The 16046-nt window shown below is 43.1% G+C and overlaps 1 protein-coding gene across 1 annotated transcript in view; it reads right to left on the reverse strand.

Annotated features, from left to right (window-relative positions):
* LOC146821350 (alpha-tectorin-like) overlaps window positions 1–10881 on the reverse strand; it is a 289031-nt gene extending 278150 nt beyond the window's left edge. Inside the window, exon 1 of the mRNA XM_085609343.1 lies at window positions 10610–10881. Coding sequence (XP_085465469.1) covers window positions 10610–10697 — 88 coding nt within the window. The 5' untranslated portion in view covers window positions 10698–10881. The remainder of the gene's footprint in view (window positions 1–10609) is intronic.
* Window positions 10882–16046: the final 5165 nt, after the last annotated feature.

Consider the following 16046-nt stretch of genomic DNA (forward strand, 5'->3'; position numbering starts at 1 on the left):
TTTTATTTCCTTTGTTTCATTCCTATATTCCAGTCCCAGAGCGGCGGTCTGCGCTAATGGCCTTGTCTCTTCTTTCTTCAATTTAGGTAGAGGAGTCCGTCAGGGTTGCCCCCTTTCTCCCTTCCTTTTCAATCTGACCTTAGAACCCTTTCTCTCAAAATGACGTCAAAACCCTAATTTACATGGTTTCCGTATCTCTCAAACTAATATCAAACTTGCTGCCTATGCTGTTGATATCCTACTCTTTATGTCCAACCCTGCTACTTCCATTCCTGCATTTCTAACTGAAGTACATGAATATTCCCAAATTTCTGGTTATAAGTTGAATAACGACAAGTGTGAAATTTTACCCCTTACGAAATTTACCTTCAAACATGATTTTGCTGCGTCCAATTTTATTTGGAGTCCCTCACATATCAAGTATCTTGGTTTACACGTTGCCCCCTCCCTTCCCGACACTGTCTCGCTATGCCTTAACAAGTGTATTCAGAAATTGTCTGACCTCACTTCTAGATGGCACCCTCTTTACCTCTCCTGGTGGGGCCGCCTCGACACGATTAAAATGATGCTATCTCCAATAGTACTTTATACTATCTCTAATATTCCAATTCCTATTCCAGCTAAATTTTTCAAGAAAATCAACACTATTCTCTCTTCTTTCCTCTGGTCCGGTAAAAAAGCGCGTATGTCCCTGCTCAGACTACGACTTCCCAAGTCAGAGGGTGGGGTAAATTTCCCGGACTTTCCCACTTACCATAAAGCATTCCTTCTGCGACAAGCCTCCCTTTGGTTGCGAGATCTTGCTGAGTTCCCCCCCCCTTTGGCTTGTTATTGAGCGTCTCTCTTTATCCCCCTTCACTTTCGCTGAGTATCTGTCTTTCTCCCGTAAACCCCAGCTTACTTCCACTCCCATCCATAAATTCACTACCAAACGTCTTCTTTCCATTTCCCCGAACCCTCCTTCCTCTGTGGCCGAATTCCTTAACACCACCATTTGGTATAACAGCATCCTCGTTAATCACAAGCCCTTTTACTGGAAATCTTGGAGAAAAAAAGGTCTGATATGGGTTTCCCATCTCTTTTCTGGTCCTGTCGTCTTACCTTTCTCCTTTCTTCGCCAACATTTTAATTTCCCTCATTCCTGTGCCCGCAAGTACCTTGTGCTTAAGGACGCAGTCATGTCCACCTATGCCCAACTTTCCAACTCTCCTACTCAGTCCGGTCCTTCCAATCCTACTTTGCACCTTCACTCCTTGTTGCGCACCCGCCCCACAGCCTCCTCAATTTACCACTCATTTCACAAGATTCTCACACCTAGGCCAAAATCCACGGTTGAGAAACAATGGGAGTCTGATTTTGACATCTCTTGGTCCACCTCTCTTTGGGATTAATTGTGGACCAAAATTCGCAAATCATCCAGGGCTGCTTCCCTCACACAAACCCTTTTTTATCTTTAACAGGCTTCTCTTTTCACCCCATATGTTGCATAAGAGGTTTCCTTCAACCCCTGACCTTTGCTGGTCTTGTTTGATACCCAAGGCTACTCTCTTTCACATGCTTTTTTCTTGCACTGCTGTGCACAATTTTTGGAAACAAGTTTGGGCTCAAATTAATGCCATATTTCATACTGCATTTCCCTTTTCCTTTGTCAATATTTTTTTAGGAAGTCTCTCTCCTTGTTGGGTAGATCTTGATGTTAATGTGCAAATTGTTGATTTGCTGCTAGCTGTTGCATTCCAGCAAATTACTGTTAATTGGGAAAATGTTGCTAACATTTCTTTCAGAGCATGGTGGTACAACGTTTGTCACAATCACAGGCTAGATACTGTCTTTGTTTATCCCCACAGTCTGGCTAAGAAACGACAGGATCTTTGGCTTCCTGTGACCCTGTACCTTGATATTTGTGCTAGACGTTCATCTCATTTGCCTCCTTTTCAGCAAGAGGTCTCTAAACCTCCTTGATTGACCTTTTTGTTCCTTTGCATTTTTCATAATCCATTGTATTACATATTATCTTCAGTATTGCTTTCTGTTATTTAGCCTCAATTATTTGTTATTTCCTAATCTCACGTTTATTTTCACAGGCATGTCTATTTTACCTCTCATATTACTGTTATGTTTTTAGGTTCTTCCTATGTACCGGCACCTTTATTCTTTAATAAAAATCTTTTGAACTTAAAAAAAAGAGACAACTTATGCCTCCCCCCACCTCAAGTACCAAGTCTCTGACCTAACTTCTCCCGCTTTTTCCCACCCATGACCCTTTTGCATGTGTAGGTCGTCCTCCGACCACACTCACCACGGAACAGTGCCTCCTGTGTGATTACCTATTAGGTCTTGTGCTCAGGCCTAAGGTGGAAAAAAGACACCTGTCAATTTATTAATCTAGTGCTAACAATGGTTAAGACAACCGCTTCATCTTAATGGAAATCAGGCTGTGTCCCCACAATCAACAAGTGACACAGCAAACTGAGCAATTGGGCAGAGGAAGCTGTGATGTGCCGCTAAATTACAAAAAAAGAGTGGCCAATGAGGGTGTCAGCGTGGGACACCATTTTTGCAAAATGACCCCAGAAGCCTGATAAAAGTAGCGGCGGCTTCTCTGCCAAGGCAGAGGTGCGTTGTCCACTGGTCTGCGAGCAGTGCAAAAAGGAAAACAAAAATGATCATAACTAATGCTATTATGCTTTTTGTTTTCCTTCCTGCTTGGGTGCGGGGCGGGGCGGGCTGACTGGCCAGTGCAGGGAGCAGGGGAAGGAGCGTTTAGCATGCTCCCTAAGTGCGCATGACGGTTTGGCCGGCCCTCTTGGGCTGGCCAAACCGTCATGCGCACTTCGCATCTTTCCCACCAGGCTGCATTACACAGCCTTGTGGGGAATATGCCCAGCCTCCAAGAGACTGTCTCAGCGCCAAAACACAGGGATGTAAGACAGTGTTGTGATTGGACAGGGGATTCTGGGAGGCTATGAGCTTCCTGCTGCTGTGTCACAAGATGACGGAGGAGAGGCGGCAGCAATTGGTGGCACCCAGGTAAGTCCATTTTTTTTTGTAGTCCCAGCTTCCGCCCAACCGCCGAACACCCACGCTCAGTAGCAGCCGCTACTTGATAAAAACCAATGTGAAAGCCTTCAAACAATAGAAGGCCCCTTTTGCAGTCTGTTTTTGCCATTCGGAATATTCTTGCTGTGTAATTTGAAATATGTTTGATGTGATGCTCTCCATTCCAGTAAATGGTTTAAGGTATTTTCCATCAGAGAAAACAATAATAATTCATTTAATAAGGGGTGTCTGGTATGGAACAAAGAGGAGAGATTGCTGTGGGACACAGTAGCCGGTTAAAGACACCCCTGCAAATGCGTTGAGTGAATACCCCATATGAATGTTATTACAACTTATTCTGTATGCTGCATAATAGCTCAACATGTTAAACATTCACCACTGGCCTCTGTTGTCATCTGCATCATGGCACGAGTTTCAAGCCAGAAAGGAGTGGAATACTGCAGTATAGCACTGAGTGAACCAGTTGAATTAAGTCTAGAGAGTTGAATTCTGCTAAGTTCTAAGTCCCAGTGCTACTGCACCTGTTGCACTATTTATAGATAAGTACTGCATAAACATGTATTCTAAAACCCTTTATGACCCACAGACAGGCACTGTGAGAAACACACTGTCTTTAGCCTCAACTTCAGAGCACTTTATAAACACCCAACATACTCTGTACAAGACTAATATGCTTCACGAAAAAAAACTCCAAAAACACACCATTGAAACAGCAAACACTCTTGGGGTGCAGGATTAAGTAAAGCATGTCAAATGTAAACATGAAATACAAAGCTGACACAGATCACCTTAACAGGTTTTCCAGTCATTGAACACTGCATCAGTGTTTTTGGCTGTAAAGTTAAAGATATCTTTAGTTTTATTTACTGCCAGGTCTGTGACCCGGCTGAACCCAGCCCACTTAAAGCCCTGGGTCACCCTCACAAAATGTGGGTGGAGTATGAATGGACGCCATTTAAGAGTCACAGTTGCGACCCCTAGCTTGCTCCTTGCTACCCCTGGCACTGCCTTTGCAACTCCTGGCCTCAGAGGTGGCATAATCAGTACCAAGAACACAGAGGAGTCTCGTATTATCAGAGTCAGGCTCTAACCTCATTTTCTGCTCATTTGTATTACATTAATAGTAAATAATATTCTATTATTGGTGTAACAAAAAGTGGAGCAGCAAGATATGGACCTTCACTGGCATCTTATATATGAAAAATAAAAGGGTTTTAATGTATGTTGTGTGCGTGCCTGTGGGTGAGAGTTAGTTTGTGTGAGAGAACGTGTATGTGTGTGAGCATGTGAGAGAGTGCGAACGAGTGATTCGGGGTGGGAGCGAGTAAACAAAAGTAGGTGAAAATGAATGAGTGCAAGTAAGTGCTAATGATAGAATGGGTGTAAGTGAATGTCAGTGAGCATGTGTTGTTATGCTTATGGATCCACTGTTGGACCTGACATGATTCTTGGCTCACCGAAGCACCCTTGACAAAATGTTTACATTAGAATACAAGAGGCAAAACTTGCATATGGGATACCCTTGGCAAAATGCTACTGCTGGCCCTCTGTAAATTTTGGCATGGAGCACCCATGAAAAAAATGCACCACTGGCCTCCTGGGGGAAATTCTTGGCACAGGGGGATCCTGTAGCAAATTTCTGGTGATGGAACATTGAAGGAAATTCTTGGCATATGAGAAGATAACTGTGGCAAGGTCATGGGGTCATCCATGACAAAATGTGGTTCTTGACATATTAGACATAACTTTTGGGGTAAGGGACCTCCACAGTGCAAGAGAAGCAGTGTTAGGAAAATCCTGGCACTGGCACATTGTATGTAATGTTTGGGAAAAAGTAGCCACCATGGCATGGCAAAATGCTGGTCCCAACAATAGAGGTAATTTTAGACATAAGGGGGCACCCAAAGAACAGATAAAAAACATAATTGGGTGAACTCTTGGGGACTGACAGATTTCATTCACTTTGGCACACCATTAAAGGGCTTAAATATTTAGTGAGTGTCTTTTTAAAGCCTAAGGCTTTTTAGCAAATTTATGTGAAAATTGTGCATTAAAATGCACTAGTAAAGCGCATTTTTTTCAAACTTTTCTCAAGGGAGAGAAACCCCCACCCTCTGTTCTCCCCTAGAAGAATGTAGAATATTAATTATGCAATTGTGTCACTTTAGCAATGGTAATTATCATAATATCAGGATTAAGGTTAAAGACATCACTTCTTGGGATGATGCAGGTTCAAAGGTCATATGATGTCACTTTCTGTGACATCATTACGATCAAAGGGTATGTCACTTCTGCTGCCACTGGCATCAACAAGCAATGGGAGAAAGTCAGGTGAAAAATGTTTTTATTGTTTTTATATAACGTGAATTAGAGCGCTTTACATGAGCACCAGGTTACATTATGCGTTGTAAGATTTTGTTTTTTCTTGTGGGTGCTGGGAGATCAGTGTTTAAATTGTAAAACAATGAGTGCCGGAGTGCAAAGCTCTGCCCAGAAGCTTTGTGGTCAGTGCTATTAAATGTCCAGGAGCCAAATACAAAGGCTGCATATTATGCGCATCTTTAATCCACTACCAGACACTCTCTGCCCCTTTATTTCACTCTTGCAGGTTCCTCATTTCTACCTTTGATGTTTTTTCTTTCTTTTCCTCCTTCTTCACCCATGTGTGTTTTTCCCTCTCTTGCTCTCCGTATATGTCTAATGAGAAAAATAAGTGCAGTGGACCCTAATGGCTCAAATTAACCACAGAGATTAACTGACCGGGTCTGATGGCTCAGTGGACTAATGTGTCCACTGCAGGGGCCTGTGTTTGACCTCATGGTGAAGATACAAAAGGTATGCTGTTCCTAATACCGATACAAGGGAAAACTGGTTTTATGTGGTCATGAAGTGTAGAAGGATGAGGATTCCTCCTCTTGGAATATAGGGCCCTCAGACACCCGGCAAGGTGTCATGCTTCATCATATGGGCTGTTCCTCGTCAGGTCGGCGCTGCAATACCTGACAGGCTCTCTATGAGGGGCTTTTTGGCGGAAATATCTCCGACCTGATGAGGAGCAGCCCATATGATGAAGCATGACACCTTTCCGGGTGTCTGAGGGCCCTATATTCCAAGAGGAGGAACCCTCATCCTTCTACACTTCATGACCACATAAAACCAGTTTTTCCTTGTCTCGATATTAGGAACAGCATACCTTTTGTATCTTCATTATTGTTAGGGCATGTATGCTGGAGCGGTCTAAAAAGCCCCCAGTCCCTCCTTTGTGATTCGACCTCATGGCCACAGGTTCAAATCCTGGCAGGTCCACTCAGCCTTTCATCCATCTGAGGTCGATAAAATGAGTACCTCTGAGTTGGGTAACAATAAACATCTGTTATTCAGCACCAAGATACCCAAGGGTGAACGTGCGCTTTACAAACACACATGTTATGTTATCTGTTCAGAATCATGGGGTGCTAAGCTGATGCCAGGACTTGAATCTGGTACCCTAGTTCCAAAGTTGGCTTCTCTAGCCATTAGGCCACATCTTTGGCATGCTCTTACAGTTACGTTTTTTTTCTCACTCCATGTTGTTAAGAAAGATACCACACGCACAGTCTTAGGCTTTTCAGTTACTAAAGATTGTGTTCAGGTGCGAGAGCCAAATTGGTTTTTTGGAGGTAACTGATACCTACAACTCCCAGACTGTACTTCAAGACTGAAACATGCACATAATGCAGAGAGACGGCAACCCTCCTCACACTGCAGTCTATGCTGTGAGCAGTGCTTAATTTGATCCGTTGTTGCGGGTCCATAAAAGGAGTGGGGCCCACTAGCCAGTGTCTACTTTGCTTATTTGGTAATCCGGTACTGCGCCAGTGGTGACTTTACGTAACAGAGCTGTGTTTCTCGACCCCAGGAAAAGATATCCATCAGACCCTAATGGCAAGTTTAGAAGTCGCAACTTAGCACCAAAGCAGGCACCCTTGCACCATAGTGCGAGGGTATCTGCGTGCAGGGGAGGATTGTTTATGTGTAGGAATGTGTCCTTTCCTGCAAATAAACAATCCTAAAAATGCCATTCTGTCACTTTCATGTGTGCTGCATGAAGCAGCACACATGAAAGTGACAAAATGGCATTTTTTTTTTATTGTTTATGTACAGGATGGGACACCTTCCTGTACATAAACAAACCATGGCATTTTGCTTTTTCTATGTGTGCTGCACAAGGCAGCACACATGGAAGAAGCAAAAACTAGGAGAAATAATGCATTTCTCCTTGTTTCGACAAATTAAGACCAGGATTTACCTTGTCTTAATTTTGGTGCTGCCTCCTATGTGCGCCACCCTTGTACATAGGGGGCAGCCTCAAAATGAATGGGTGTTGCGGTGGAACGCCCACCGCAAAACCCACTGCCCACCCCTTTCACGCTAACCATAGCGTGCAAGGGGGCCTTATTTACAAGGCGCTTTAGCCACGTTAAGTGGCTTAACGCTGCCTTGTAAATAAGGCGCAGCCCCTATCGCCACCACAACATCGGTAATAGTGACGTTGTGGTGGCGATAGGGGCTTGTACATATGCCCCATAATGTCTCTTTCTTCTACCACACTGCATTTCCAGTCTCTTTACCACCCTCTTGCAGGCCCACCGCTTGCACCCACCGGCACAAATGAAGCAGTGCTCGCAGATCCGCCCGTGGTTAGGGCTGGGGCTTTGCCAGAGATCCCCCTCTTTGAAAGCAGGACAGATTTCACGAAACCCCAGATTTACGTCACCTACAGCACAACAGTTATGCTTTTACCAAAGATGTCCCAAGGATACCCATGCCACCGTTCCTCTGACTGAACAACGAAGGAAGTCAGAGGACCACAAATGGCAATTTAAACATAATGGGATTTGCAGCCAGTAATATCAAAGTATAGATCATAGCTACCAAATTGTTTGGACCTTTAGAATCAGGATTACAATGAGGTGACAGCGTGCTCAGTAGGGGCGCCACGCATTGTTGCGCTTAACATGGAGACCATGGCGTTTTCTGTGCAGGCAGGCAGGCAGCATAGCATTATCTATAAAATTCTACCTGGTGTGGATCGACCCAGTGCTACATCACTTTAACATCCCACAGTGCTGTGTCCAAATCATGCATATAGAGATTAAAGGTGGGTAATATCAAAGAGCACCGCCAGGCCCTCTTTAATGCTAGAAAAAAATCTACAGCTTCCGCCTCAATGTCATTTTAAGGAATTTTGGGACCCCGGGCCAGACATATTTTTGGGCCCCTGTTCAGAACAACTTTAAATTGCATTGCCTATTGTCTTCTATTTCAAGCCTCCATGATGCCAAACAATCTATATATATATATATATATATATTTTTTTTTTTAGGGGTGAAAAATCCATAAAATGGCACAGGGTAGAAAGACAGAGTCAGAGGTAGAGGCAGGCACAGAGAGGGTGAACGGTTCTGATAGACAGGTAGAACAACAAGGGTGAGATAGGTTGAGAGAAAAAATATTTTACCAGGGGTCTCCTTGTAAGGTGGGAGCCCTGGGCAAGTGTTCACTTTGCCCATGCCTTAAAGTATGGAGACTACTCTTTGAGTGTGCAATTTACAAGAGTTAATCTCCAAGCGTAAGATCTGTTCACATTTTGTTTATATATAGTCTGAGTCATCCATCAATCTCAGGTACAGCTCAGGTGAATGTTTCTGCAGTGCCTACCATGACAATATGGTATTGAAGGGGCCTACAATTTGGCAGTGCCACTCCCACCCACTTAGCTAAACACTTGGGGGCATATTCAAAGAAACTGGCAGAGCGAGGTGTTATGCCAAATTGGTAACGTCGTGCTCTAACAGGTTAAAAAAACAGGGATGCGCTGTATTCACAAGAATGCGCTGCACCCCTGCATTACAACTAACGCTGGCGCTAAAAAAGCTGCCTATCACCAGCGGAGACACCCTAGTGCCAGTTTTGCTAGGGTGCCTGCACTGCAGGGGCAATTGTTTATGTGCAGGGACACCTTCCTGTGCATAAACAATCTCTACAGGCGATTTGCTCTATCTATGTGTGCCGCAGAATGCAACACATGTGGAAAGAGCAAAATAAGAGGAGAAATAAAACATTTCTCCTTGTATCGTCTGCTTAAGACCAGGTATTCCCTGGCATTTTTTTGCTGCTGCCCAATATCTTATGGGATAGCGTCAAAAAGCAATGGGTGTTGCGGCGGAACGCCCACTGCACGCCCCTTTCACTCTAAGTGCTGCATGAATGGGGGCGTGATTTGCACGGCAACTTTAAGCCACTTAACGTGGCTTAAAGTTGCCTTGTAAATGAGGTGAAGGAGTGAACGCCACCAAAACGTCAGAAAAAGAGATGTTCTGGTGTCAACTCCTTGTAAATAATCCCCCTGGTATGTTTTAGCCTCTTGCAAAGATGTCAAACCAGCAGCAAACATCTAGAGGCCCAATGCATTCTATCAGCTCTAAATAAACCCAAAGGTGCCTTAGGCGAACCTGTCACTATATTTCTCCTTTACAATACAGTAGGTCTTCTTAAAGTCCTCAAAGTAAAACAAACAGGTTGTCCTTCCATACACCAAATGTTAGCTCGCCTTGCCGTCGAAGAAAGGTAATACCAGCAACGCAGAGGTCCACAAGGAGCAAGACCAAAGCGCAACCATCACTCCACCCTGTCACACCTCAGCATTAATATTTGATGAATAATATGCATGTAGGTGTTGGCTGGGGATATGGAGTCCCGATTCTCCAAAGGACAGAATATTGTTACAACAATATCAAGGGACCAAAAATCAAAAGGTACATTTCTATACACTTTCTATACCCAACTCCACATATATGTACCTTGCTGATATATATATATATATATATATATATATGTGTGTGTGTGTGGAGTCATGAATAGAATAGAACATCCTTACCTCCAGCTGTGCACCTACCTTACAATATTTTGTCCCTCGAAATTGTTGTAATGAAATTCTGTTCTGTCAATATTCTGGGTTCAATATTCCCTACTACAATCGTGCAGGTGGTTTTCCCTCTGTCATGGTTTTCAGCCAAAAGCGCTAAGTTTGGTGGAAATTGTCTTAAATTTAATTTAGGTTTTTAGGCTAATAAGTGCGTATAAAAATACATTACTTAAAAGAAACCTAGACCATGTGTCTAAAGGATAAAACAGTACAATTACAAGCTAGGTGCAATGCATACTTCCGAAATTTCGTTAAAGGTATTGTCTAAACAGAAGACAAGTTCTACAGTAATTGAAATTGTAAACTGAACGCTAGACATGCGAGTCTGATGTGGGTTCAAAAGGATAGCAGGTGTACTGTAGTACACATATGATTATCCTTAAATATTTTTTGAGGCACCTTTTTCTCAAGGCACAAGAACGCGTGAGTAAAAAAGTGGCTAGCAACGTCACACTTTCGATTTCCCGTCAAATGCATGGGCCTACAAGTGTCGACAAGGTTCCGGATGAATATGTATGCAGAATTTAGGAACATGCTTTAATTGTCTCGCACACTTTGTCCTTGGCCATCTGGTAATCTTACCTTCCCCAATATCGGTATCGGCGGCGGTGGCAGAGACGACCAGAAATGCGGCATGCACGAAGGCAAAGATCATTCCAGAATACGCCATTGAGGTCAGGACGCTGAGGGACGGAAACCCCTCGGGTGGCCTCTGAAACTCTGCTAGCTTCCCTTCTCCCCGAGAGAACTAAATGTCCTCAGCCCAGAGCGAGTGGCAAAAATCACCCACCTGACGCACTTCTTTTTTTTTAACTATTTCTTTTCTTGTACTCTTTTTACAGAGATGAGTGCCTCTCAGCGAGCGCGTGAATGCTATATAGCGAGCTCGACAATGGAATTCCTAAGGTGCACAGAGACGGTCAGTAGAGACCGAGCCTGCTCACACAACAAAACACGCCGCTCTTTTAAGACCAAATTGCTCCATAGGGGAATGAAGGGGAAAACAGCACATTTTTTGACCAGTGCTATAGCAGCAGCCCGATCCTGTGCTATTTATTGGCCTGCCGTGGGACCCCCGTAACTCGCCCAGACCATTTATCCAGCTCTTGGGTTTTATCTTTGTCCGGTCAACTCTGCAGGCCATTAAGTGGGGGACACCCTTTCTTTTCCCTTCTTGGAACCAATAAATTGCGTTAAGAGTCAAACAAGCATTGTGTGGGCCCCACAGAGTGAAAGACTTCCATTTCGAGAGATTCTGTTGTCTACAAGAGACGTGTTTGCACTGGAAGCGCACATGTAGGCTTTGGTGCAGTGCCCTACAACCGCTCTTCGATGTACTGGCAAACAAAATGTACACTACAGTTTAGAAATTACTGAAATACAGCCTAATTCAAATGCTTAGTCACAAATGGAACTTAATGAAGATTCGACTCCTTTCCTTGCCCCATTTGTCTGTTCTCTTTCTCTTCTCTCATATCCTTCCCCTCTTTTCCTTCCCTTTCCTTCACTTTTCAGTATATGGTTAAGGAAAAGGCACAAATGCATCCTCACTTTTTTTCCCTAAAAGGCAAATATGTTTCCGAATGCAGAGATCCTTTACGCTACACCAGCAGGATGAGTATGTTGTGGGATATGTTTTTCACACCCAACTAAAGCCTGTCTTGACACAAAGTTAAAAGTGTGCAAATGGTTGCTAAAAGGTTTTAGACGGTGTGTGCATACCCGCAAAGTTAAGAGCAGCAACATCAGTGTTCGAAGGCCGGAGCCAAGGCATGGCCACCTGCAAGGTGGTGTCATGACTGGGTATATTTTGCCATGCTTAGAATTGATTTTATATGATTGTACATCCCACATATTGGTGTAAATGTCTACAGAATCAGATTCTGTTAACTACAACACAAATCAACAAATTCCTGTTTCGAGTACCGCATCCCCCAATGAGATATTGCCATTAAAGCTTGTATATGCGCATCTGGTGTAAAGCAAGATGTAGCAACACAGTAGAGATATATCACTGTTCAGTGATGGCCGGTGAGAACTGAGCAACAGTTATTAATAAAGACTGGTAATCCCTGTTACTGTGAAAAGAAAGCATTTTTGGGTAAATTACAGACTTCTCAAATTTCAGCACCCTATCATTGCACTCTTTATTAACGGACACATTATTTCACACATACAACATATTTCATCCACTATATCACTATTGTTGACATAAGGGCGGAGAAGTGCGATACCTAAAAAAAACATAAATTGAGTGCCATAGGTCGACAGATAATCTGCAGAGTTAAAGATCAAATCCTTACTGTCAGATATATTCAGTAAATAACAGACTTGCACGAAGAAATGCTTGCACAATTGCTGATTCAGCTCATCTGTTACTCCATGGATGTCATCACTCACTAATTTAGTATCACACATTCGCCCACACTGTCATACACTTACTGACATGCATTGAGGAGGGATAGAAGTTAAGAAAACTTTACTATCTTAACTTGTGGAGTTTCCATCTTCGTATTCTCTATTTATCCCCGTCAACCTTCACTAAACTTTAAAGTTTTTATGAGTGAATTTATATACAAATATATTGATATATAATAATCAATTTCTCTGTCTATTACTCTTGTAAATTAGAATTCTGTATATTTGCATTAGTTTATCAAAAAACACACTTTATCACAAGTATTGGTGTACATAGTGAATTTTAAAGCATACTTAGAGAATTGCGAGTGGGCACACCTGTACGATGACAGTTAGACCTGGACACCAAAAACTTGCCTCCAAATAATCGTTATTTACACTGAAGAACGTAGTGCGATTACAGTGCTGTGAAAAAAGACGTGGAAAAAACAACAAAGCTAGAAAAAGTAGTCACAACACTACATGCTTTTTACCTCTAATGATAGTACACAGAGGCCATCATTCAAATAACTGCAAAATTATCGTGAGGTAAAATCGCCCGGGAGAAATGCTGTTAAAACACTTAGGGGCATATTATCAAGCCCCAGCTCTTAATCATCGCCGGCTATCACTGGAATATATCGCCAAGCTAGCGCTGTATTATCAACGCTTAGCGCTATGGCGATAAATATTCCAGCGATAGCGGGGTTTTCCATGGAACATCACTGGTTTTCCAGCAATGTTCCATGGAAAACGGCAATAAGGTTGATGATAGGCCCTGTGGCCTTAGCTCCACAATCCACCTCCCATGTTAGGTATGCCTTAGTCAGGAATTTAACAGATGTTAAGTTCAATTCCTGAGTTAAGGCAGAGTTAGCGCAATTTAAATTATGGCTACGCCTCGTTGTTAATATCGTGAAGCTGCCTTCGCGATATTTTCCCATGTTGTTTTCACAGCCACGCCTACTTTGCATCTCATTACCGATGCGAGGCAAGGCGTGTGAAAAACGGGAGCTAAGTCAAGGAAACACGTGCTAGTGTGTCCTTCTTAAATAATGCGATATAATTATCGCCGCTTTGCGCCTGAAAAACGGACGCTAAAGCGGTGAAAATTGTATCGCCGGCCCTTGGTAATATGCCCCTCAGGCTCTGAATCCGTGAACAAGCGTTAGGCGCACCTGATAATAAATAATGATACCCCGGGTACAGTATCTTTCGGATATAATAAATGGCGCCTGTTCTGAGTTTTTGGGAAATAATATGTGGATTCTGGTGGTTAACGCACCAAAATCTATGTGGTGTGGTAAATACCATACACATTTCTCCTGTTAAATTCCTGCAGGTTTGACCTGCCAAAATTTAAAGAAGGATAAGGTATATAACATACTTATTAATTAGCGGTGCTTTAAATAGCACCCAAGTCAGAATTCCGACCAGTGCGCAAACAGGGGAATGTGCGACCCACTGATAAACACCTTGGGCTTATTTACAAGCCCTTTGCGCCGCCGATGCATCACTTTTAATATGGGAAAAACTGACACACCGGCGGCGCAGGGGGCTGGTAAATAATGGGGCATATCATCAAGGCGCTGCGATAAAATTATCGCCGCTTTAGCGTCCGTTGTCGGGCGAAAAGCGGCGATAATTTTATCGCAATATCAGCAAGGTCACGCTATCGCGTGAATTCATGCCTCGGCGCCTGTTTTCTTAACGCCCAGCTTTGCATCTCTAATGAGATGCAAAGTGGGCATTCCACGCCAAAATAACGTGGGAAATGTCGCTTAACGACATTTCTCCTATCATCAATCTGAACGCTAACCTGCAGAGAGATAAGAAAAGTAGCGCTAACAGCGCTTATCGCTACTTTTCTTATGCCTGCTTTTAATCTGACTTAGCCATTATATCCAATGGAAGGTGGATATTATGGCTAAGTCTGCCCTGCCCTATCATCAAGCTATCGCCTATGGCTGTGCGCCAGCGATAATCACACATTTATCAGTTATCGCTTGGATTTTTATCGCTTTGGAGATAAGCGTCGCTGATATCGCGCTATCTCAGCGATAAAATCCGGCGATAATTATCCTCGCGCTAAGCGGGCTTAGCGATAATTATCGCCGGCTGTTGCTGATATGCCCCTATGACCCTAGTGTTTGAGGCAATGTTATGCTCGATTCTGAGTTTGACAGAAAGGAACAGGGAATAAAGTGCAGTTGTAATTTTACTCCACTTGAAATGCGCACGTGAATTCCATTGTTACGTTATGCATAGATGAATTTCTGTGGGTAAAACTGGGCATCAATGCACTGTTTTCACCTAACTCGAAATCTGAATTTTGGCTCCTGACTCTGCATTGCCCAGGGTACTTGCCAGAATGTGTAAACCACTTGATAGTATAGGGCTAGGAAAGGACACAGAGAGAATATCTCGAAAGAACATCACGGATCGTATTTTACAAATATCCTCGCTCCATGTTTCAAATCACCCAGTGGCACTGACATCAACATATAGCAGTGAGAGAGGTTCGTTTATTTTTTTTGCTCCAGTTAATGGCCGGAATAGCACTTAAGCCATGGTCACCTGTGCATATGAGTTGCCACATTTATGCTGGTGAGGCTCTGTGAAGCAAACACCCGCCAGTGGTCTGTATAGAGTCAATGTCCACATGCCTGCACTCTAAGGCAGACATCACCCGGCAGCGTGTCACAGACACTGAGCGTCACTGACAGAACCTGAACAAGTGCCTATACTGGGTTCATGGATCACAAATAGCGGGTGTGTTTATGTGTATGTCAAAATAACTTGATTATCAAAGGTAAAACCCAGAGAAAGAGCATTAGCAAATCCCTTTATATCCCTTAGATGCAGGGCCGTTTCTAGGTGTTTAGCCACCCTAGGCGAGAATTGAAAAATGCCGACCCCTCACTTTTACTACCATCACTCTCTTCTCCTGTCATCCAGGGCTAGAAGAATATTGCATTAGATATTCCCAAACTCATGTTTTTGCCGCCTTCCACCTTTTGCGGCCCTAGGCGGCTGCCTAGTCTTGCCTAATGGTAGAAACGGCCCTGCTTAGATGTCGTGAATTCATAAATACAGCATTTGTGATGCACGGTACGTCTCCATCGCTCTTCTCACTGTCTGGTGATTGCTTCCTTCACACTAGATGCACAATGCTTCCCTCACTCTTAAGGTCTAATTGTGAGTGGCCCACGTCTGATGAGATAATTCTCGCCTATTTCGACTTTTTGGTGGTTACAGCATAAAAATCTGCACGCACGGTAAATACAGGGCCTTTCTCTCCTGTTAAAATCCGGCAGGTTTGACCTGCCGAACTTTAACAAAGGGTATAAACTTAATCACAATTGGTAATTACTATGTGCGATTACCGTCCCACTACCTATAATTATGGCTGCCAGTTTTATGGTATTTATATTTTTTAACATTTCTGTCTGTATTTATCCATATTTATTTTTTGGCCATTTTATCTGTATTTATCCATATTTATTTTGTGTTTTGCGCATAAATGTAGTTGTAAAACTGTACATTTTCATATTTATTTAAATGATATACCAACACTCGTTCTTTAATGTCTGTCTTGGTTTAGCTAATTAAGTTGCCAAAT

This window comes from Triturus cristatus, chromosome 6 (assembly GCF_964204655.1).
Source record: "Triturus cristatus chromosome 6, aTriCri1.1, whole genome shotgun sequence".
Classification (NCBI taxonomy): domain Eukaryota; kingdom Metazoa; phylum Chordata; class Amphibia; order Caudata; family Salamandridae; genus Triturus; species Triturus cristatus.